Source organism: Apteryx mantelli, chromosome 1, assembly GCF_036417845.1.
Source record: "Apteryx mantelli isolate bAptMan1 chromosome 1, bAptMan1.hap1, whole genome shotgun sequence".
In the NCBI taxonomy this organism is placed as follows: domain Eukaryota; kingdom Metazoa; phylum Chordata; class Aves; order Apterygiformes; family Apterygidae; genus Apteryx; species Apteryx mantelli.
Window position 1 is genome coordinate 57,515,770 of NC_089978.1, and position 24,335 is coordinate 57,540,104.

The following is a 24,335-nucleotide window of genomic DNA, read 5'->3' on the forward strand; positions in this document are numbered from 1 at the left end:
TTCCCTTCCTCACCACCTCCTTTGCTTTATTTGTCACTCTGACCTCCTGGGGGTCTGGCAACTGTCCCCTAGGGACATCTCACCTGAGCTTGTAGGGAAAGGTGATGCGATCCCTTTTTTCCAACTGTGTTGCGGGACTCTCTTCTAACAAAATCCACTACTCACCTACTCGTTGTCGGGCCCTGTTGGCCCTGCATGTGCAATACCTTTGCTAGGAAGAGGGAGGAAAAGGGGAGCACACACAACTTCTGCTTCCCTGCTGGGTACAGAACCAGCCAAAGAGCATCATCACCCACTTGCTGTGGAAAAGGGAGGAAAGAGTAAGAGATGACAATGTGGGAGAGGGAAAATGATAACAGAGGCTAGGAAAACACGCAGTGTCTGGTGGGGCCAGGCTGTGTACAGTGGTCCAGAGCCAAGAATAAATATTGCGGTCACTGTGACACTGCAGCAGTATTGGCACCTATTAATTCTGGTCTAATTTGAATGCATCTTGAATTATGATACCAGCATGGTATTGCTATATGGCCCCTCACCACTAAGTCAGCCTCTGAGCTGATGGTATTTTATCTCTTCTTTTGGCCCTCTTCACTTTATCCTGGGACTGGCATCTCTGTCTGTATACTTTTTACAAAATATCACACTTCTCTACAAATATCATAGCAAGCACTGCAATAAATTCTTTCAAACTGTAGCTTTGGATTTTACTATCAAATACTTCAGCACAGAATAATTTTCTTTCTCCCTTAGCAGAGACTGAATTCACCTTGCAGGAATTTTCTTCACTTGCCCATTCAGTTCTTTGCAGTTGCTCATTTGCTGGAGAGAATTTATGGTTTTGTCCCCTGTTCTCCTCTCGCAGGGTGGCACAAATTACTTGGGTCAAGGACTGCCTGCCTTGCTTCCTCCCCATTCTCCTCAGTCTGCTACCCTGGCACAGAAGCATCCTTCCCCCTCTCTCGTTCAGAGGATAGGCTTTTCCTCATCCTAGCTCTCCAGCTCGGGCATTCTGTGTGCAACAAATAATAATTAATGGGGAAAAAAAACTGTTTACGGAGCCACTCCAAACCTGACATTACCAAGAGCAATAGCACTGAAGAGTATCTTTTTTGACTTTTCGCTAGCGGGCAATTCGTAATTTGGGGGCTAGGAGCCGCTGGATTCGAGGTCAGGAGGAAGTTTTGGGAGGCGCGGGTGCTTTTCCTTCCTTCCGCCAGCAAACAGCAATCCACGCCAGGACTTGCTTTCTGCTCCCTTATTTCGGCGATGCAATGTGTAGCACGTTTCTGTGTGTGTGTGTGTGTGTGTGTGTGTGTGTGTGTGTGTGTGTGTGTCTCTCCGTGTGTGTGTGTCTCCGTGTGTGTGTGTCTCCGTGTGTGTGTGTGTCTCCCTCGCTGTGTCTGTCTCCCGGATTTCTCCCTGCCTGGATCAGGATGCTGCTCCGGCGCTGCGCGGAGCAGAGGTTTTCCCCTGGATCACCGTAAATACAGGCACACGCATCCAGTGCACCACACGCATGCATATGCACACACACACACACGCACACACACACACACACGAGCGCACAGGCACAGAGGCGCGCACGGAGCCGCTGTCCAGTCCATCCCCACGCCGGCTGCCTTTCCACCACCTCCACCGCGCGCAGGCGGCAGCAGCAGCTCCGCGGCGGATCGCGCTGCAGCCGCCTCGGCGCTCCGCTCCGCTCGCAGCAACGCGCCCGCGGTTTCAATCTGCACAACCTACAGCCAGATTTTTTTTTTTACCTTTTTCCCCCCCTCCTTTTTTTTTTTTCTTACTGAGGGGGGGCCGTTCCGTTTCGCCTCGGGGAAAGGCGCCGGGGGCGCCGAGGCTGCCGCCCTCCCGCCCGCGCATGTGTGCGTGTGCGCGCACCGCTCCCCGCGGCCTCGCAAAAGTTTGCCCGGGCGGCCGGGGGGCTCCCGCGCCGCCGCCCCCGCAGCCGGGGGACGCCGCGGCGGCGCGCCGGGCCATGCCGCCGGCGCGGGGGGCTGCGCGCCGGGGCCTGGCGGCGCAGCTGCCGCCGCTGTTGCTGCCGCTGCTGCTACCGCTGCTGCTGCCGCCGCCGCCCGCGGCCGCGGCCGCCGACGCCAAGGCGCGGAGCTGCGGCGAGGTGCGGCAGGCGTACAGCGCCAAGGGCTTCAGCCTGGCCAGCGTGCCCTACCAGGAGATCGCAGGTGAGTGAGGGGCCGCGGCGGTTGGGGGGGGATCCGCCGCAGGGCTGCGCGGGCTCTGCGCGGGCTCCCGCACCCCGCGGAAGTGGCGCCGGGGGCTGCCTCCTTGCGCGCGCGGCGCCGAAAGGCTCTGCTGGCCCGGCGGTGTGTGCGTGTAAATAAATGAATACAGAAGCAAGAAACTAAGGCATGGAGGGGGAAGCAGAAAAAAAAGGGGGGGGGGAGGTGAGCGAGCCTCGGCCGCGATTATTTTCGCCGTCGGAAACTTCTTGAGAGTTGCAGCCGGGTTGCTGGAGGCGGAAAGCGGTTCCGTAATGGCTCCTGCCGCCGCTCGCCGGTGTGTGCGGCCGCGGGGGGAATAACTCTGCCCTTTGCCAGCGGGCACAGGGCGCGAGGAGGCGGCTGGCTGGGGCCCCGCCGCCCCCGGGGCGCCCCACTCCCTCCCTCCGCCGCCCTCCGCCGCGGCGGGGCCGGAGCGGAGCGCGGCGCAGCGGGGCGCAGCGGGGCGCAGCGGAGCGGAGCGGGCGCCCCCGGGGCAGCCCGTCCCCGCGGGCACGGCCCGAGCGGGGCAGAGGCATCGGCTGCCGGGGAGCGGTGTGCTCCCCCACCCCCCGCCCGCCCCTCTCCGCAGCCGGGGAGAGCAGGCAGCCTCCCGCTTGCCTGTGCCTCCTGCTGAAACATGCTTACAACAGGTTTATCTCCCAGGCTGCCTGATAAAGCGCCCTTTTATTTATTTATTTATTTATTTTATTTTCCAGCTTTTCCCTCCAGCCTTATCCACATTGTGTCTTTGGGACTGAATGAATAAAAACGTGTCCAAGGCAGATAATCTTTAGCAATCAGAGAGCAGGACAAAAACAGAGAAATGATATGGGGAAAGCATGAGCTTGGGCTGCTCAAACTGGGCTGCTCGAGCCCTCAAGAAAGATCTCTGCTTTGCCGCTAACGCTTTGCCGTTAGGTTCTCCTGTTTGTACAGTGAATTAGATGCCCCTCAGTTTGCTTGCTTCCTTTTTAACGTTGGAAGCAGGAGATGTGGGTGAAATAAAGCTGCAGTTACTTACCGTGCAGTATTTAGCACTTTACATGAGGAATGACAAATGTGGAAAATCTCCGGGCAGCAAGGATGTAGTTCACAAAAATACTGGGAAGGTTGTTCCACGTTCCCAGTACATAACAGACCAGATTCTCTGCATGGCCACATTGCTTTCCTTGGACACATATATGTCTGACCCACTGACATGCTTTAGGACAAGGCAGGAGTGTAAAGGCCCCGTGCATGAAACTTCCACAGGCAACTATCCTTCTGGCTCACCGATTCTCTGGTCTTTCTGTGCTCTTTTTTTAATTTCTCCTCAAGTTGCTCATCAGTTACACGAAGTCTCTCTGGTGAGCCACAGACCCTTTTAATACACAGTCATGCTTTCTCTTGGCTTACTGTTATTCCAGCTGCTTTGAAATAGGTTGACAGGTTATACCCTATCCTAATAAAAAAAAAAAAAAAAATCCAGTGAATTTCAAACTTATAGTAACTTTGGGTAAACACTTGTTGCTTTCAGTTCACAAAGGAGTTTTATTGTCTTCTTTATTTTTTGAATATGCAGTGCAAAGTTGCCATGCACTTTTTAAGGAATCCTCATAGTTACTGGGAATTTGCAAGTTTCGGGTAACATATATCAGTACAGAAAGACTGACGGCAGTTATATTTAATATTTGTTAAATCCAAAATTATTCTTCAGCTTCCTCTTAAGATGCACTTCTCTACCGTGTTTGAGAAGAAATGATTTATGCAGACGAGTTATTTTTTCTGAGCTTCCTATTCAATGTTGTTGGTTTTCATTGTGAATTATCTGCCTTGTTGATGCATCAACTTTGAGCAGTTTGTGTGGATATACAGGGTACTCATTGGAAAAGTGTGATGCTCTTAAGGTGTGTTTCGCGATATGCTCTTTTTATGTGGTGCTGAGAGGTTCTGTAATAAGTGCTTGTGCAGCATGTGCTCTTGTTAATGGCAGGCTACCTATCTATTTGCAACCAGGTACAATGATGAAAGTGCTTAATTAAAGCAATCAACATACAGGTTCAGGTGAATTTTTTTCCACTCTGTCCTTTTTGATCGTACCGATCTGGTTAAGGAAGCAATTTATTACTGTTACAAAACAACTATAGTCTGTCAAAATGCTTCAGATATTAAAGATATCAGAGAGCTTTATTTAGATTCATATTTTTGAGCAAACATTGTGTTTTCCAAAGATCTTGCATCAATGACTTGATAATACAATGGAAAATAGTAATACACAGTATATACGCAGTATGGGTTATGTGTTTTGATTTAACAGTAGTCATACGTTCAGTGTCATTTATTTAAAAGCTGCTTTTCTAGCTTGGACTGTTGAAATGTGATAAACTGAAGTGGTCATGTGTATGTACTAGTGCAAAGAGTTGAGTAATCTGTTAAAAACAGAGGGGTTATGGACCCAGAGGGACCCCTCTGTTGAAATAAGTTGCAAAGCCAGACTTGTTTGATAACTATTTTTCTTCTGTTAGTAAAATTATTAGTACTTTCTTTAAAAGTTTGAATGGAAGAAGATAGAGGTTATGGATTTGTCAAGTTGTCTGTTTTTGCACTGTAATGCAAGGTTTTCATACAATATTTTGTGGCAACTGAAATGTGTTGAAGTTGGAAATAATATGATTATGATAGCTTATTTTTACTTTTATAACAGTGCTGAATTGTTCAATGCGGCTTGTGTAGCAGTTATTTGTAACTGGCCTTCTGCACTTACCGTGGTGTCCATTAGGGAATCGTGATCACTGAACTCGGGTGCTGTGACCTACTTCAGAGTACTGCACACACAGCTGGTTTCCAACATAGGTTGTCAAAGTAAAACCTCAGTGAAAGAACTTTGCCCGGGAATGCCTCGGGGGGCAGGGGGGAGATGAAAAATTGAAGTGTATGTAATATATTGCTGTGGACTTCCTTCTGTGCAAAACCTGCCTTGGTAACATGCAGGCTAGGTAGCAGTAGCTTGTGGCATACACTCGTGTGGTGTACAAGGCTATCCTTGTAAAATCTGTCCTCTCCTTGAACTCCCCCAAGTGTCCTGCATTTGAAGAAGTTACTGCGATACCGACGTATCAGTTTGCAAAAGTTGCAAACTGCATTAAAAATAAATAAACAGATAACGTATAATTGAAAGGATAGCTGAACTGTCAAAATTATGCTGCTGTGACCCAACACTGATGAGCGCTCAGTGGAGCTCCTAGGACGTTACAGAAAATGTTTCGCTGTGGGAAAATGTGTCACTTATTTGAAGAAGTCAATACAAAAGTGAAAAGTCACAGCGAATATCTCTTAGTGATACTTTTTTAACTCTAAGAGTGATCTCAACAGCTTTAAGCATCTTAGTGAAAGCAATGAAAATGAAACATCAAAGTTAAAGTTTAGAGCATGTCCTAGCCTCAAACAGTTCTGAATAAAAGTGAATGCCTGACTCTTCAAAAATGATGGATGTATCTGAGTTGTGCCTTTTCACTTTCAATTAGCTCTTTAGTTTTAGCAAAGATTTTCATTTCTATTCCCCTGTTTACCTGAAAAGTTAAATAGCAGCATTAAAATGTGCAGTATTTACCAGTGATGCTGAAAGGTGAAGGGTTGTTTCTGGAATAGATGCTGACTAACAGTGTATGTAAAAGAACGCTAGAAGCATTCTGGTGAAGCGTCCAACTGTAAAGATGTTGTATTAAGTTTGTTAAGTGTCTTAAGTTTGTGAGCTTTGTTCTCCTGTGCAGATGATGAACGAGGTGAGATTCAGGCAACATAGAGACACTACAGTGAAAGTAACTTAAATGAAAGCAGAAGCAAACTCTTCATTGTGAAGGTTAGGAGTCACCTGAAATTGTGCTTTGACAAGTGGGCTTCATACTGGCATAATACAGAGGTGTGGACTGAAGAGAGCAAACATAACACACTTGCTTTTAGCTTTAAAGTTGTAATAGTAATAATAAAAATAAACTGAATAGTCACTCACGTAACTGAGCTATTAGCCAATGTCAGATGATCCCAGCATGCTGTTTGTGAATATTTTGCTTTGCTTTAAATAGCACTAGGATAGACTGGCAGCAGAACAGTGAAAAATCCTCCTGGTCAAATCTGTATCAAAGCACTTTTTAATTAATTTCTTCTTTTACCATTTCTCTACTGATGTCACTGAGAATTGTGTGAACAAAGTGCCTGTAGAAGAGAAGACAAAAGGGCATTTGCAGAGATCTTTAGTTGTCTCAGGAGTATGGAATAGGAATAACTTTACTGAAATCAATGATGTAATCGATGCAAATTTATGAAATCTGAATTGAGCCATTAGAGATTAATTCATTCCTGAACTGAGTGATGAAAATGAAGATGGACATGGAATTTGATGTTATCTGTGCACTTTTCTGGTGTTAGCCCAGTGGCAGGAGTATCCTCTATATTGTATATAGCTGCTACTAATCTCTATCAGTGATTTCAGTAACTGTAGCATCAAGCGACTCCCTGGTCCCTCCCTTACAGCCTCCCTTGTTTTTCTGTTGCGGGTGCATGGTACATGCTAGTAAGCCTGTGCTAGGTTTTAGCTAGGAAAAAGTACAACTTTTCGTAAGATCTGGCTTTGCTGTCACTTTTGTGTGTACTTATTGGTATGTATGTCACTGGTTCCATTAAAGTGAATATGGCTTCTGTCTGTACATCTAAACCTACAGGTACTGTTTGTAAGACCAGGACCTTTGAGGAGAAATAATAACATGTTTTTTAAAGCTTATAAATAATTGATTTTTGACTGGGACTTCTAAATCTCAACATCTAGAGTTTCCCAACATGATTTTATAGTAGAGTATCTTGTAAAGAGGGCTTTAAAATAAAAATAGCAGTGCTTTAATAATTAGAGTAATTGTGAATTTCAGTGTATTGTCCTCTAATCATCCTTTTTCTTTCTGTTGACAGTTTGATTTATAATCAAAGAACATACCTAAAGCTATAATATTTTCTACTCTTCTAAGTGCTAATGTGTTAAACTGTTCTAATGCTATATTAGTACTTATTCCATCATATGGTATTGTGAAATACTCCTGAGATTAGGTGGTGTTCAGACACCAGAGAGGTCAAGCACTACATTAAAAGCTCAGGCCATTCTTTTTATATTACTGCAATAAAGAATATATTCATTTCATTTATGTTACCACTTGGCTCTCATAAAAGGTCAGTTTCAGCTGAATGTACAATTACTTGCAAATGGCAAATCTTATAACAAGTGATCAACAATAAAAGCTTTTCTGGGTAATTTGTCTTTAAAATTACCACCTGCCATTTCTTTTGAATGACTTGAAGATACTTGCAGCGATACTGCAAGATCTCTGTCTTATTCCACACGATATATGCTAGAAAACTATGCATACTAATCTTTCTTTCTGCTTAGTAAAGTAAAAATGTATAATTACATTAAAGTTTCCAGTTGAAATAACAAGCTTGGTGCTTAAAACTCCATTACAGTATCAAAGTATCAGCACTCACATTACTAGCAAAATGAAATTACATTTTCAGTGAACTATGACTTTATGCTACCCTTCATACCTGGTTAATGGGTGCTATCTCCCTGGGAAGGGAACCTTCATTCTGTGGTTTTGACTATTCATACTACCAGGCATAATTATTTTAGCAGTTTAAATATGTGTAAAAGAATTAACACTTCCCTACAAATTCCTAAGAACAGCATATAAAGGTTAGTGTTTAAAAGCAGAATAGTTATTATGCTAAACTGAGAGAATACATTACAAGATGCAGGAGGAATTCAAAATGTATTGCAGATTGCAGGAAAACATATGCCTGGTAAAATTCTTGACACTCAGTCCTTCTATATGCAAAAACAGCCTAAAATCTCCTGAAGCTAAGGCTTGCTTTCTTCACTGTTTATTGCTACAGAGCTCCTGTGCACATTCAGAAAATAAGCTCCCTTAAACTGAAGTTTTTTAGCTCTTGCTATAGGAGGCTATCACCAAGACCACCAGTAAGAGCTTCTTTCACTGACATGACCTTTCACTTGCAGCAAAGCGAAGCAATGGGACGTTATTTTGCTGAGTGGCTGCGAAATACTCTTACTTGGAAGAAACAGCACTGAAGGGCAATCGCTGCAGTTTAAGTGCAACAGAGGCCAGCATACTCCTGCTAACTACATGCAAAGCAGTAATTCAGCCCGTAGCATCGCACCGCGCAGAGCAAGGCTCCTGCGAGCAAAGTTGGGAGTTATTAATAGCACCTGGCCTGCGACTCGCTTTTCCGAAGCGTTGCCGGCGCGGCGGCTGTAGAAACGCCGTGTGCCCAGAAGGAGGCTCTACCGGGTAGCTCCAGGCCCGAGGTGGAATACCTCCAGCTACATTTTAGCCTAGTTATTGCGGAATTGATTTTCACGGCTCATGACAGAAGCTGTTTTCGGTCTGTGAAAAGGAAGTGGCGAGGGCTGATACTCCGAACACAAGCAGCAAATTGCAGTATGGCTTTCAGAGCCGGCGAGGTCTGTTACCTTAAGGTTCTAATGGCCTTTTAACAGTGTTTCCAGCTGAGCAGCAGATGTAAAGGATACCGAACACCGAGAGCTGTTTTTTCCTCCTGAAAGAAACATTTTTACAGCCACTGCGCTAACAATGGAGCCTCAGACCTGCTCGGTGACCTGGTGGGTTTAAAATAGCAGGACGAAGCGCCCGAAATAAATTGAAGTCTCGACTATTTTTAACAGGTACCTGATAGGGCTATTATGTTAAATTAGGTACGCCTGCAGAATAATACAGTCATATCGGTGGATATGTATGTGTGTAAAATCATGTTTTTTACCTGGAGTGGCCTCAAAGCCACATTCAAGGATTGAAAAAAAACAGACAAGCTGCACGTTACCAGGATAGTCATTTGTTAATCAGGTCGAAACTTTATTTTGTGGGCCCCATCTGAAAAACACATGGGCAAACACACATGAGCGCAAACATATGCACAGCAATAAAGTGGACAGAGCTCAGTTCATATATGTCAGAAAGATCAAAGGTTAAGTCAGCCATACTAATCCTACTGTTTGGGGAATCTAATTAGTTCAAACCTGATGCTTAGTGCGGCAGGTAATATATATCCTGCCCTCTAAGGCAGCAGTTCTGTTGCCAGAAACATTCCTCCCCAGTCACCGCAGCAGTAGCTTTTGCCATGAGTGTGCGGGTAGCCACAGATGTCTGGTAGTTTTGTCCACATCCCTCTGACGTACGTGTTGGGTTTCTAGTCTTGTGACTTCTCCTTTGGGAGCTTCTTGGAGACTGCTGAGGCTCTCATCTGGCTTTTGTCTGAGTTTCTTTTGGAAGGAAATCAGCACGCGGTGTGGGTTTGTTGCACATCCAGGTATCAGACTGTAATATGGGATAGTGGGAGGATGTACATGGCTGCTGCCATGGTTGTGAGAGCTGCGGAGGTACGTAGAAGTATCCTGCATCTGGCAAAATACAGTCTTTGAACACATCACTGCAGTTGTCATCTCTTACATCTGAGATTGGCTTTTGAAAGTATCCATTATGACCTTGGACCTTTCCGTTGAGAGCAGTAAGCAGTCATTAACACAGGAAACTACAACAGCTTTCTTAAACTGAGCTATTTTTTAGGAAATGAAGCATAGCATTAGGGAAAAGATCTTTAGGCTCAGTTATCCTAGCAAAAGTCTGATCATGTTGACTGATGCTCCTGGAAAGGGAGATCCCCATCAGAATCCTGTGTTCAGTTGCTCTAGGTTCTCCTTAGTTCAGGATACGGTTTTCTGTCTTCAGGAAATGTTTCTTTTTGAATTGTTTTTTTCTAAGTTACATTTTTCTGGTGATTCCAATCATGTGGTGGAGGTAACTTTTTGGGCAAAGCATTGGTATTTATGGTTGCAACATTTGAATCCAGAACAACCATTTTTCTTGTCCAGTAGATCCCAGATTTATCTTTTTGTTTGTTTGTTTGTTTTTGTTTTGGACAGTCTTTAGGAATGTAGCAATCTGTGGCTTTGGAGTCCAAGCAAGAATCCCAGAAATGCAGCTCTAGGTATAGGTAGTAAGACTAGGAGAAGGCTGACTTAGGGAATTAGGGAGATAATAGAGGGTAGAATGAATGGTAGGAGAAGGGTCTGTTACTAGAAGATAAATGAAATATGAGTGGGGATACTTCTTTCTCTCATTGTTTGAGTCACTTTGCATTCAGTATGTTAGGCATTAAGTCCTTTCTTGTAGGTTTAAACCCTGTCTAGGAACAAGGAAAAAGACCGTAAAAGTGCTTTCGTGCTGGTCAAAGTTCTGGATGAGTTGGGTGCAGAGAAGGAGGTAGGGAGAAGAATTGGTCCATTCCTTTTCTTTCATGCCCCACTTGGTCTTGTTCCATGCAGAGTCTCTAGGTTTCTCCTTTTTCTTATAATCTAGTAAAGCAGCTGTGACTCAGCCTGACTGATCATGCTCCAAAATGCAAAAAGTTCTAATCAAGATGTATTGGCATTTCTATTGTTAAACAGTTTTTTCAGAGCTTGTTGGTCTGCTAAGTGGGTAGTTTTCAATGATTCAAGCTTGGTGTGTAATATGTAATTGAAACAGGTCTCTTTGCAAAGAGGATAACGCAGCTTTTGCACAGTTCTGTCATAAGAATTATGCATAACTGTGCTCCATAACCTGAGAGAGCAGGCTGTGAGTTTCTAGGATATGCTTTCTTTAAACCTAAAAAGAAAAGTTATAAAGAGCTTGGATCCTGACTATCGTAGTGTGCTTTCATTTACACCTAACCCCATTGGATGGGAGTCTGCCATTAACTGAGGTAACCGTGTTCTCCATTCCAGCTTCTGGCTTTGTGTCCTCACTGCTTCCCTTGCATCAGGGCTAGCAATCTAACTCAGTGGCGCGGATCAGCAAGCTGATCTGATAGCTAACCACCAAAAAAAAAAATCCAGAAGTTACGCAGGAGAGTATGTAGGAACGTGTACCTGGGGGCATGTTGAGAAAGTGGGGCTCCAACTTTTGCTGGTGGCTTTCTGATAGGTGTCTTCAGATCACTGGGCAACTACAAGAGAAAGACTTTGTCCATCTTGTCTCACATGGCAGCAAAATGCAACGCGCAGTGTGCCAGGGCTGCAGTATCTTAGGGCATAATTGAGAAGAAACTACCAGCAGCTGATGAGTGTTCTTGGGTGCAATCTTCACTTTTGCATTTGACTTTCTACCTGCGTCACCAAGATTTGATGAGCTATACTATGAGAGTCACTTGTTCTCCAAAACTGAATGGTGGCATCTCCCTGGGATGAAGGATGATAGTGAGAGCCCATCACTAGCTTAGGGATGCTCTCGGCTTGTTATCATATTGATGTGTGGTAGTTAATGCGGTGAATTTAGTGGGTGTCTGCTTGTTTTTATTGCACATTGAAGTTTGGGGTTTATGAGGCAATGGCTTGTTAGACTGCAGGTGTGTGTACTGTTATTTATTTGTATTTTCATATTTAAAATCTTTTCTACACAAATTCAAAACTCTATGCAGTTTTGTCTTATAAAATAAAATTCCACATAGTACTGTTAAAACATAAATTGTTAAAAGCAGTGGCATATCTATTTTTGCATGTCATAAGTATCGAATCAGCAGTCAGCAGACTTCAGAAACTGTTGCAGAATTTTTAAATGTCTTTTATTTTGTGAGTGCCGTTGTTTTTAAATGTGTACCAGTCCCTAAAGCTTAACCAATGCAGTAAAAAATCAAAATAAAGGGATGATGTGCACCCAGTGTATAGTATCTGAACTTGAAGTGTCTTTTCCATCTTTTCTCTTAAACTGATAGCGTATTTCACAAAGAAAGATACTTTAAGTACAAACAGTGACTGTATCTTACTTAGATGCACAAAATTGATATAAACACAGAATATTAATATTTATTTCTCTAATACTAGCTTTTGGTTTTACAACTTCAACATCTCAGATGAAACTGTATATGAGCAATTTTGGATTCTTGGATGAAAAGAGCAATATATTGTTTTGTCCATCAGTATTATCTGCATTGTAGAGAAATACAAAAATACCTCTTGAACGGTTTCTGACTCAGGACATACTCTCTTTAACCAGTTAGAGCTGTGGCAATTTACGTTATTCTTATCTGGTCTAATGGTTACAGTATTCTTATCTGGTCTAAACTTTGCATAATATATATGTATCTAAAGCAGTATTGGAAATGTAAAAGAAAATGACAAAGTTGGCCCACATGAAAAACTTCCATAATAAAATCCTCTTTTCTCATTTGTAAAGCAGTCTATCCTCTGCTAGCGATACAGCTGCAAAAAAAAAGCAGGAAAGAAAGACCTTGCTAATCTAAGTTGCAAAGTAGGTTGTTGTGGCTCAACAGAGATTTAGGTGTTTCTGAACAGAAAATCAAAATCTAATTTAAAAATGAAGGTATTTAAAAGAACAGCACAAGGGAGCTTTATTTATTGGATTGGTGAAAAGCCAGGAGCAATATACTTTGACTGCTGCTGTTACAAGATAGTCTGTCATGCTGGCTATGAGCTAGCAATGAGCATTTGTTAATTGAATACCTGGAACATAACTAAAATACATTGATTAAATGCAAACACCTGTCTTTGCAATGCAGCATGGCTGATAAAGTGAAAGGACTCCCAGAAATGGTTTTCTGAGATTGAAAACTGAAACAGTGATTAGTTTGTTCTTAGAGCTGATCTTCAGAAGTCCAGTACCATTCTTTGAATGAGAACTCCAAAGCCTCTTTCTTCTTTAATTAATGAGACAGTAATTAAAAAACATGTATAAACTGACTGTAATCAGATTGGTTGTGGGGCACATAAGCACTTCGGTTATAATAATTCTATTAGTTAAAGACCCCCTGATTTCTACCTAACTCCATTGAATGCAGCTGATGGCAGAATTTGATTGAGAATTAATTGCATTTTTTTACAGAAAATAATCAGAAATAATTTTTACAGTAAATAATCAAAAGTGAAATTTAATTTTATGAAGCACTCAATAAATACAAAGAAAGGACAGTTCTTTCTACAAAGGGCTTATATTTTATATTTATGATAATATAGCCTCATGAGACTTACATGACTATAGTGTTATTTCATTACAAAATAGTGACGTACATATTGTTTAAGCATTTTTTTCTATTACATAAGTATCAAATGTAGTACAAGTAAATATGTTCCTTAATTTTTTAATTGTCCTTTTAAAGGACACCAGCTTCATATCCCACAGAGATTGCCACAATAATTGATGGATCCTTTGTGGAAGCATCTTTGTACCTTGTTAATTAGTAATTTAGAGTCTGAGTTTGCTTTTTAAAGCAGCTCCAGCTGGACACTGTAAATCATTGTCCAGAGCACAGTCTATGCTTAGTACAGAAACTAGCCAAACCGCAAATTCTTTACACCTTGTATACCAAAATCTGGTTGCTGGCAGATATTTAAACACATAAATAGAGATCATTGCTCAAGTGGAGCTTTTCCTTATCTGACAAATAGATTTAAATTGTTCCTCTCTACTGATTTGTGCACAAGAGACTAATGTCTTCTACTGAGAATAATGCACAGAAGTATTAGAATCTGTGGATCATAAGTAACCACAGTGTGTGGACATCCACCCATCCATGCATATATATATTCACATACATAAACACTTTACACTCAAATAGTCTGCTGAAATTGTATCATGTACCAGACAGCTTTTTTCCAAGATATAACACTTTGGTAACTTTTGGATTATAAGTGAGATATGATTCTCCTTTTAGTATTTAGACAGTTTTCCTTTGGTTGTTAATTTTTGCTCCTTCAAATATTCCAGAGCAATTTCCATTTTTGTGGTGGCGGGATGGGCGTTGACATTATCTTCATGCTTAATGGGCTTCTCAAGCTAAATCTGCTTGTGATAGAAGAAACTCTATAGAAATTGCCTATTCATTTTAGCTGAAACAATACCAACAAAATCAAACTCAAGATGAAAAAAATTATGGAGCTGAATAGCAGATCCATGCAGATGTTAGTCTGTAATGTTGAACAAATTAAATGTAGGTCTATAAACTGCAGTTAGGCTAAAGAATCATACATGTAGCTTTGGTATTGATTTATATACTTTTAGATTACCTTTTATAGTCCTTTCAACGTCATTATTACAGTTATTGTACAGCACAGACAATAAACCTTTCTAGAAAGACTAATGGAGTTGGCAAATTAGGATCATCATCACTTTAATGGCTGATACGTAAGTGCTCATCTTTTTCTTCCATTCTGTGGCTTGACTGATATTAGGGAGCTGATCAAACTGTTGAATGCAGCGACTGTTCAGATGAGTCATGCGGGAAGCACTGATACAGCAGAATAAAACTTCTCAAAACAGTACTGAGAGTTCCATATACCTTTGCATTAATTCAGTATAGAGATCCAGAGATCAAATTTTACATTAGTTTAAATCATTTCACATGAGATGTGCTATTCACATTTTTCAAGAGCCAGTGTGGATGTGCACAATAAGCGTTTTGGGAAGATGACAGTAATAGCTAGCAGCCACGTTTTGTGATTAATAGATATTTGTATCTATTAACATTGGATACTCTTGTATCAATATGAAAAACAAATTTATAAACATTACTGGTATTTATTCCACAAAATATGCATTTGCCTGATTTGTACATTTTTTTTTGTCTCTGGGATCTGCAAGCAAAGATATCTCCTAAGGTGTATTAGACATAGTAGGAACTTAACATTCAAACACATTTCTGTTTGAAAAAAACCTCCTGATCTAATTTTACAAGAGAGCTGCATGCATGTCTTTAAACAGTGAGAAATTCACTGCAACGGCAAGCTAAAGAATATATATTCTGAATAGCTTTTCAATTGCTTATGGAGGACTCTTCCCTTTAATTTCTAAACCATTCTTTTCTGTTCTTCCTAGAATGTTCCATTCTACATGGACAAATACATATTTCCATATTTCAAAAGAAGAAAACAGATAATTCAGTTTTTAACATTCCTCATGTTTGCTGGAATACTTAATGCTTCCTCAAAGGGTTAGGCCATTACCATATTCGCTGTTGTAACCCCTTATTTTAAGGTACCCTCCTGCCTTGCAGGATAAACGATTTTTGTTTAGGTGCATAGGCTACACAATATAACGCATGAGGAGAGTTAGTCAAAACCACCATCCAGGTGAGTAAGCCAGTAAACCAAGGGAAAAAAATCCTGCGAATGATGCTGTTGGTTGGGAGACTTGAATCCATACTTCTTACTCTTTGGGCGAGTATCTTCAAGGCTCTTCTGGAGGCATGTATACTATCTTTCCTTTTGAAGCAATTCCACTGTGCATGAATAATAGCATTTTCCTAGTGAAGATGTCTGTAGCTGCAGGTGTTTGTCAGCACGTAGCAGGATACTGTTTTGAAAGAGTTAATGCACTCTTTTAGGCTCTAGTCCAACAAATGCATAAATATTTTTATGCAAAGTAGCCACTGGAAAACAGGCTGAAAAGAGCATCCTGGGTCTAGAACCTCTTTGTGGAGTGAAAGCACTCAGCGCTGAGCTAGATAGTCTGCTCGCTCTGTTTCTGCCCAATAAATAATTACTGCATGTAAAGCAAAAGAGTTTCAATAGAAAAGACTGAGAGCAGCTTGCTGAAATTATTTTTATTTTCCATGGAGAACCTTTTCTATAATAAATCTATGTAAACATGAGGTAGCTGTGAAGTAGGCTAACATTGCTATTTGGTCCTGTTGCTTTTCTTAATAAAAAGCTTAATCAACTTGAAAATTGGTCAGCACAGAAAGTTTGTTCTGCTTTTCCCTTATTCCTCCCCTCCTGAGAAATGTTTAAACAATTTCTATTTTCTTCTTGTGCTGATAATGTTGTTTAAATTGTCGGTAATCAACTACTAGATTGCAAGCAGTCAGCAATGATCTAAAAGATAGTTGAGAAGTGTTTCAGTTTATGGGATGATCTTCCAAGGGATTTGATGGGAAACTCGATGCTTGGGTCATTTTATCCTTAGTTAAACAAAATACAATGAATTGCACATTGCTGTCACCTTCTTAGGATTTGTCAGTAGTGATAACAGGCCTTTTTTCTTAAACTACTTTAAAGAAACAAATCCCCAGCTTTAACTGTGAGGTTCTGTAGGGACCAGTTCCTAAAGTAGGTAGCTGCTGTCCAAAGGATAGTGGATTCGGAGGTGACCTAATCCCTTTTGATATATCAGTTTTGCTTAAAGGAAGCACACTTCCTCAGAAGATAGGTGTTGCCTGCTCCCGCTATGCGGAATCCTCAAAAACTGATGAAGAGTACATACAGGAGCCTAAGTAAAAAGATTTTCTGTTCTGCATAGGAATAAGTCATTTTTGAAAGTGGTAGGTATAACTACTACAAGTGCACATAAATACATAGCAGACATATGTCAAGAATAGTGTTAAAGGCATTGGTAAGCTTCAGGTAGTTCCAAAAAATGAGTTAATTTTTTCTCACACAAACACGTGCACTAAAAAGAGAAGGAACCACTTGGAAGCTGTTTTTGTTTTCCTGTTAGTGGGGGTAGGCAGCAGTGGGGTTTCCTCATAGACGCTGGCCAAAGGGTTTGATGTTCTTCATCCTATAATTATGTTTATTGAGAATAACACTACAAAAACAAATCTGCAGAGAATCGCTGACAGAAATCTCAGTGTTCTTCACTGAGGATGAACCCATTCCTCTCTTAAGTTGTTCCATGGTGTCGTGTCAGATAGGTCTTGAACATCTTGTGTGTTCTGTCTGTTTTCACTAGAAATTTTATTTGCTTTCTGAGCATAGATGCAAACTCTACAGTGGGAATAACAGCAGCTTTAATATTTTCTCATGGGGAAATCACTTGACTTCAGAAGCGCCTTAGAGGGTTGCAAAGGTATCACTGGCCAACAGGCACAAAATAATTTGATGTAAAACTGAGCTTTAAGTTGCTATTGGAAACCACCAGGATAATGAGTCAGTTTCAGAAGGAATAGGTTCATTATTTTTTAATTGGGCAGCTTTTCAAGAAATCCAAGGGCTGCTCATCAAAATGCAAGAGGTGTTCCAAATATCACAAAGTTTAAGGAAATTAAGTTCTAATGAATTTTACATATCTGACATGTGATGAATCTATCGCTTATACACTGCTGACCTTCACTAGTTAGCTTTCCTACCCCTTCTAATGTCTTCTCATGTGAAACACAATACAAACACCAATTTAAGCAGTATATGAACTGAACATATGAACTGAAAGTAAGTACATAAAATGAACCTTTAACATGACCAAAAACATTTTGGCAAGGTTATTTCAGGGAATAGTTAAGAAAAATGAATACTGCACTGCTTTCCTTTGTGATTAACACCATTATATTCTCATTTGGGATATTCATTTTCAGCAATTTTCAGAGAAGCTTTGTCACAACAAAATGAGAAGAGCAACAAATATGTTGCGACTACGAATATATTTGATTTTCAGAGAAAGCAGGATGCAGAGTGGGCTGAGAGGGGTGGGATATGTCTATATTGAAATTGATACAGAAATGTGATGTAGACAGATGTGGGAACTAAAGAAGCATTTCTCATGCAGTAACATAGATAACCATGACTGAGCAGATAGATATTTGGTGGAATGCAGATGGGTGAACATAAAAGGCTGAGATTAATTTTATTGCTTTCACTTCAGCTCTGAATTCCCCCCTTATTGCCATCAATCCAAAAATAAAGCTGGAATCAAACTTTCTTTAGGAAGAATTTTGTAGTCATTTGATAGAGGCTAATTTAATATGCATCTCAAAAATTAATGTAATGCAGTTTTCACATATCTTGGACTGTTTGTTGCTCAGTGACTAGTAATTCTATATCAGTCCTGTGTGATGTCTTTTGAAAGATGAGGGGGTCAGGTACATTGTTCAAATGAAAAGCATTATAGAGCAACATTATTATGCATTTTTTTTTATGATATATATTGGTATACACCAGCCATTCCAGTGGCTGGTACTTCAGACCTCTATTCCTACTCATTAGCTCATCCACCTTGAAGTTTTCTAGCATTTACGCACATAGATTCAGAACAGAGAGAAGACAGAATACAGTAACAAATAGCATCTAATAAGAACGTAGGATAGATTGATTGTGTTGATCAAGCACTGGGCTCAGTAATGGAATCACAGAGTCACAGAATCGCTGAGGTTGGAAGGGACCTCTGCAGATCATCTAGTCCAACACCCCTGATCAAGCAGGGTCACCTAGAGCACATTGCACAGGATTGCATCCAGGCGCGTTTTGAATATCTCCAGAGAAGGAGACTCCACAAGCTCTCTGGGCAACCTGTTCCAGTGCTCTGTCACCCTCACAGTGAAGAAGTTTTTCCTCATGTTCAGATGGAAGCGTCTGTGTTTCAGTTTGTGCCCATTGCCTCGCGTCCTGTCGCTGGGCACCACTGAAGAGTCTGGTCCCATCCTCTCGACACCCTCCCTTCAGATACTTGTACACGTTGATAAGATCCCCCCTCAGCCTTCTCTTCTCCAGGCTAAACAGGCCCAGCTCTCTCAGCCTTTCCTCATAAGAGAGATGCTCCAGTCCCCTAATCATCTTTGCAGCCCTTTGCTGGACTCTCTCCAGTAGTGCCACATCCCTCTTGTACTGGGGAGCCCAGAACTGGACGCAGTACTCCAGATGTGGCCTCACCAGGGCTGAGTAGAGGGGGAGAATCACCTCCCTCCACCTGCTGGCAACACTCTTCCTGATGCAGCCCAGGATACCGTTGGCCTTCTTGGCCACAAGGGCACATTGCTGCCTCCTGCTTAACTTGGTGTCCACCAGCACTCCCAGGTCCTTCTCCGCAGAGCTGCTTTCCAGCAGGTCAACCCCCAACCTGTCCTGGTGCATGGGGTTATTCCTCCCCAGGTGCAGGACCCTGCACTTGCCTTTGCACAGGCCTCCAACTAGACTCTGTGCTGCTGATCACAACCCTCCGAGCTCTGCCATTCAGCCAGTTCTCAGTCCACCTCACTGTCCACTCATCTAACCCACACTTCCTGAGCTTACCTATGAGGATGTTATGGGAGACAGTGTTGAAAGCCTTGCTGAAGTCTAGGTAGACAACATGCGCTGCTCTTCCCTCATCTACCCAGCCAGTCATTCCATCATAGAAGGCTATCGGATTGGTTAAGCATGATCTCCCCTTGCTGAATGCATGCTGACTACTCCTGATCACCTTCTTGTCCTCCACATGCTTGGAGATGGCCTCCAGGATGAGCTGCTCCATCCCGTTTCCAGGGATGGAGGTGAGACTGACTGGCCTGTATTTCCCTGGGTCCTCCTTCTTGCCCTTTTTGAAGACTGAAGTGACATTGGCTTTCTTCCAGTCTTCAGGCACCTCTCCTGTTCTCCATGACCTTTCAAAGATGATGGAGAGTGGCCTAGCAATGACATCTGCCAGCTCCCTCAGCACTCGTGGGTGCATCCCATCAGGGCCCATGGATTTGTGGGTGTCAAGTCTGCTTAAATGATCTCTAACCCAATCCTCCTCCACCAAGGGAAAGTCTTCCTTCCTCCAGACTTTCTCTCTTGCCTCCAGGATCTGGGGTTCCTGAGGGCTGGCCTGAGCAGGAAAGACTGAAGCAAAGAAGGCATTCAGTAACTCTGCCTTCTCTGCATCCTTCGTCACCAGGGCACCCACCCCATTCAGCAAAGGGCCCACATTTTCCCTAGTCTTCCTCTTGCTACTGATGTATTTGAAGAAGCCCTTCTTGTTGTCCTTGACATCCCTTGCCAGATCTAATTCCAAACGGGCCTTAGCCTTCCTTGTCATATCCCTGCATACTCTGACAACGTTCCTATATTCCTCCCAAGTGGCCTGTCCCCCTTTCCACTGTCTGTATACTTCCTTCTTCTGGTTAAGTTTTGCCAGGAGCTCCTTGCTCATCCATGCAGGTCTCCTGCCCCCTTTGCTTGACTTCTTACTCATAGGGGTGCACCGATCTTGAGCTTGGAGGAAGTGATGCTTGGATATTGGACAAGCTCTCTTGGACCCCTCTTCCTTCTAGGGCCCTAACCCATGGGATTCCTCCAAGTAGGTCCCTGAAGAGGCCAAAGTTTGCTCTCCTGAAGTCTAGGGTTGCGATCCTACTTATTGCCCTGCCTCCTCCTCGCAGGATCCTGAACTCCACCATCTCATGGTCCCTGCAGCCAAGGCTGCCCCCGACCTTCACATCTTCCACTAGTCCTTCTTTGTTTGTTAGTACGAAGTCCAGCAGCACACCTCTCCTTGTTGGCTCCTCCACCACCTGTGTCAAGAAGTTGTCACCAATGCTCTGCAGGAACCTCCTGGACTGTTTGTGCCTAGCTGTGCTGTCTTTCCAGCAGATATCGGGGTGGTTGAAGTCCCCCATGAGAACCAGGGCCTGGGATCGTGAGGCTACTTCCAGCTGTCTGTAGAAGGCCTCATCGACTTCCTCTTCCTGATCAGGTGGCCTGTAGTAAACACCCACAACAGTGTCACCCATGCTACCCTGCCCTTAATCTTTACCCTTAAGCTCTCGACTCGCTCTTCATCCACCTGTAGGCACAGCTCAATACATTCCAGTTGCTCTCTCACATAAAGAGCAACTCCACCACCTCGCTTTCCTGGCCTGTCTTTCCTAAAAAGCATGTAGCCATCCATGACAGCACTGCAGTCATGCGAGCTATCCCACCATGTCTCTGTAATGGCAATGAGATCGTGGCCCTGCGACCGCACACACATCTCTAGTTCTTCCTGTTTGTTCCCCATGCTGTGTGCATTGGTGTACAGGCATTTCAGAGAGGTGATCAAGCATGCAGGTTTCCCAGGAGGGGTAAAAGAGGATCCTCCATAGCCACATCCCATGCACACTTCCCCATCTGCATGCACCCACTGGAGGCATCCTGACTTGAGCCATGTTTTGCTGACTACCCTGTCTCTATAACTCCCCTCTTCCCCCATCTTTCCTAGTTTAAAGCCCTCCTTACCAGGCTGGGCAACCTGTTGGCAAAGACACGCGTGCTCCGCTTAGTGAGGTGGATTCCATCTCTCCCCATCAGTTGTCGATCTTCAAACAGGGTCCCATGGTCATAGAAACCAAAACCCTGTTGCCAACACCAGCAGCGCAGCCAGTTGTTAACTTGGAAAATCCGTCTGCTCCTCCCCCCATCCTTCCCTCTCACTGGCAGGATTGAGGAGGAAATGACCTGGGCTCCCAGACCCTTGACCACCATCCCCAGAGCTCTGAAATCCTGCTTGATGGTTTCCAATTTGCCCTTGGTATCATTAGTGCCCACATGGAAGAGCAGCAGCGGGTAATAGTCCGAAGCGTGGACAAGCCTTGGCAGTCTTTCCATGATGTCTCATACGCGAGCCCCAGGCAGGCAACAAACCTCTCTAGACATGAGGTCAGGTAGGCAGATAGGTGCCTCCATCCCCTGCAGCAGGGAGTCCCCCACAACAGTCACCTGCCGCTTCTTCTGGGTGTTCCCACAAGGCACAGGGTCTGTTGTCCGGGTTGCTTCCCTTGAAGCCATGCCCAAGTCCTTCTGAGCCTGGAGGGCACTATACCTGTTCCTTAATTGCAAGTCTTCAGGAGGAGTAAGAGCCTTTCTCCTCCTATGAGAAGTGACCAGTTTCCAGCCTTCTTCTACAGTGTTATGATGTACCGTTTTGCATGGCACAGAGCCCTCCGGCAACTCCATTGCTGTGGGGGGCTGGGACTCCTGGAGCTGTATGGTCTCTGAGAATACCCTGTGTATCTCTTGCTCATCTTCTTGGATGCTGTCGGACAAGCATACTGACCAACTGCCTGTTTCCATGTGACCCCTTTTTGTCCCATTTTCCCCTCTATTTTCCCATCCTTATTCTGTCTTAGTCACTCCCTTTCCCTGCCTTGGTCCTTTACTAAACCTGCCATAGTAAGTTTTCAACATCCTCACAGCCCCCTTAGCACATCTCCGAAAAAAATTGACACAATCCCAAAATATTCTTCCCTCTGCATCCCTTAATGAGTCCTATACCCCTGTAGACAATTGCCCTGTTTTATCTGCATGGCACTGTAGGGATAAAGTTTCTTTTCTTGGCTTATTTTGGTGAGTTTCATACTAGGTGCAACAATCTCACCAACTAATCATTCTCCTTGGATAGCCTTAGGAGTAGCTGATTCGGTATGCTCTAATTTCCATTGATTAGGTTACTAGAGTGCCTCTACCTGTCGTTATTCCCCGATCCTTGCCAGGCCTTTGTATTTAATTTGTGTAGCCTGTAGTAAGATAACCTGCCCATAAATATTCAGCAGCTTCACTCCACGCCACTTCTTTCAAGTTGCTCAGTCTTTTCCTAAAACGTCTTTCTTTTTCAAATTATCTTAGCATTCTGGTTCTCCATCTTCACTTTTATCTGCCAGTTAACACCAAAAGAAACACATTGAATGTCATCTTCTTGCATTCATGGTTTAGCCTCCTTTAGGTGCTTTTCTGTCAAGCTCTGTTGGGAATACTTTTCCACCTTGTCAGGCACAAGCTTGGTTTTATCTGTATTTCAGAAATCATCTCTGCCTCATGTGGTATGTCATTGCAGCTGTTCCTGACTGGGGATTGCTGGTTTTACCATGGCAAAGCTCCATTGCATTTTAGTAAGGCCAGGACTTCTTTCTTTGCCTAGAATTTTCTTTCCTGGGCTACTTTTGGGGGGAGATTTTAGTTATTTGCTCAATAAGTTAACCAGTATCTACTTCTACTATCTTTTGGGTTATGGGCAAGAGAAGGATAATCAACACTTTGTTCTTCTTAGCAAAAACACGAAGTGCAGAAGTTTGCATCTGCTGAGCTATGTGAAAGTAAGGGAACACCATCCAATAACAGCATAACTAAAGGTCATCTTTTATAACTTTAGCTTATGTGTTGCTTAGTAGTTTTGCTCAAATTTTTACAATAGCAGGGTCTTGTTTACAAACTCTGAATTTATGACCTCACTATAATTAGTCCCTGTGTTTTATTTTTGGACGGTAATGTTTAATACCAGTAAGTTCCCATTTCTTGTCAATGCACCAGAAAGTCCCTAGCCAGCCCTACATCCTCCCTTCGCAGTAGTGGTCGTAGAAGCTGCACGCTAAAATCTTCTTATGTCCAAGAGTCCCAGAGACAGCCTGTGCCTCTCAGTGAGCCCACAGGAAGGCAGCTCTACCAGCAGTCACAGGCAGCAGATGCCCCTTCTTAGTAGTCCCATCACTCTCTGCAAAAGGTGTCCTTGGCTATAATCAGCTTCCCTGGCTCTTCCATGTCTCCATTGCTCTGTCTAAAGCTCCAGTGCCAATAGAGACCACCCGCCAATGATGGGTTGTAGCCCAAGTGGGGATGTCCCATGTGAGCTGCAGCACAAGAGCTCCAGGTTGGCCACGCTGGCAAACATACATACGTAAGCGTCTTTCTGAACTTCACAGGATTTCAACCTGAAATCTTAAGAACTTCCTTAATGGCTCCTGTATAGAATAACTTTACTTACAACAAGTAGGATTTTTCTCCTTATGCAGTAATTTGACATTGTTTGGAGAATAATACTGCTTGGAGTAAAAGAGCATGTTGGAATCTGTCTCATTGTGCATAGGACATCAAAGAATATTTTAGGAATAAGTTTGTTATGTTTTTTCCCTCACATTTGAAGGAGAGAGAAGTATTAATGACAAGAAGAAATACATATATATTTATACACATCAGTCATTAGGACTTTGGAAAGAATATAGGCAAAAGGCAAAACAAGAAAAAAGCAGTTCCAAGACAGAGCTGGCAGTGATATGTTGAAAATACACAGTCTTTGCCATTCTCTATAGTCAGAAAAGTCAAAATCCACTTCAGAATATAATAAAAAAATGACATTATGCTAGACTGCAGCCTTACAAAATTGCTGTGAAAATAAGCTAGCTCCAAGCAAAATGCTACTCACCCACTTTTTACCATGCCGTTGACTTTAAGAAAAAAAGTATTATACTGTATTTGGGAGTGGAAAATTAAATTTATTCATTAGCATGGTAATTTTTAATGCCATTATTTCATAATTACTGCACCAACTTTGGAGCAGAGAAGTCTAGCATTGCCAATAG

The 24,335-nt window shown here is 42.9% G+C and overlaps 1 protein-coding gene across 1 annotated transcript in view; it reads left to right on the plus strand.

The window, feature by feature from the left end:
• Nucleotides 1–1,870: 1,870 nt before the first annotated feature.
• Nucleotides 1,871–24,335, plus strand: part of GPC6 (glypican 6) — a 769,191-nt gene continuing 746,726 nt past the window's right edge. Inside the window, exon 1 of the mRNA XM_067293321.1 lies at nucleotides 1,871–2,192. Within this exon, the coding sequence (XP_067149422.1) occupies nucleotides 1,871–2,192 (322 nt within the window). The remainder of the gene's footprint in view (nucleotides 2,193–24,335) is intronic.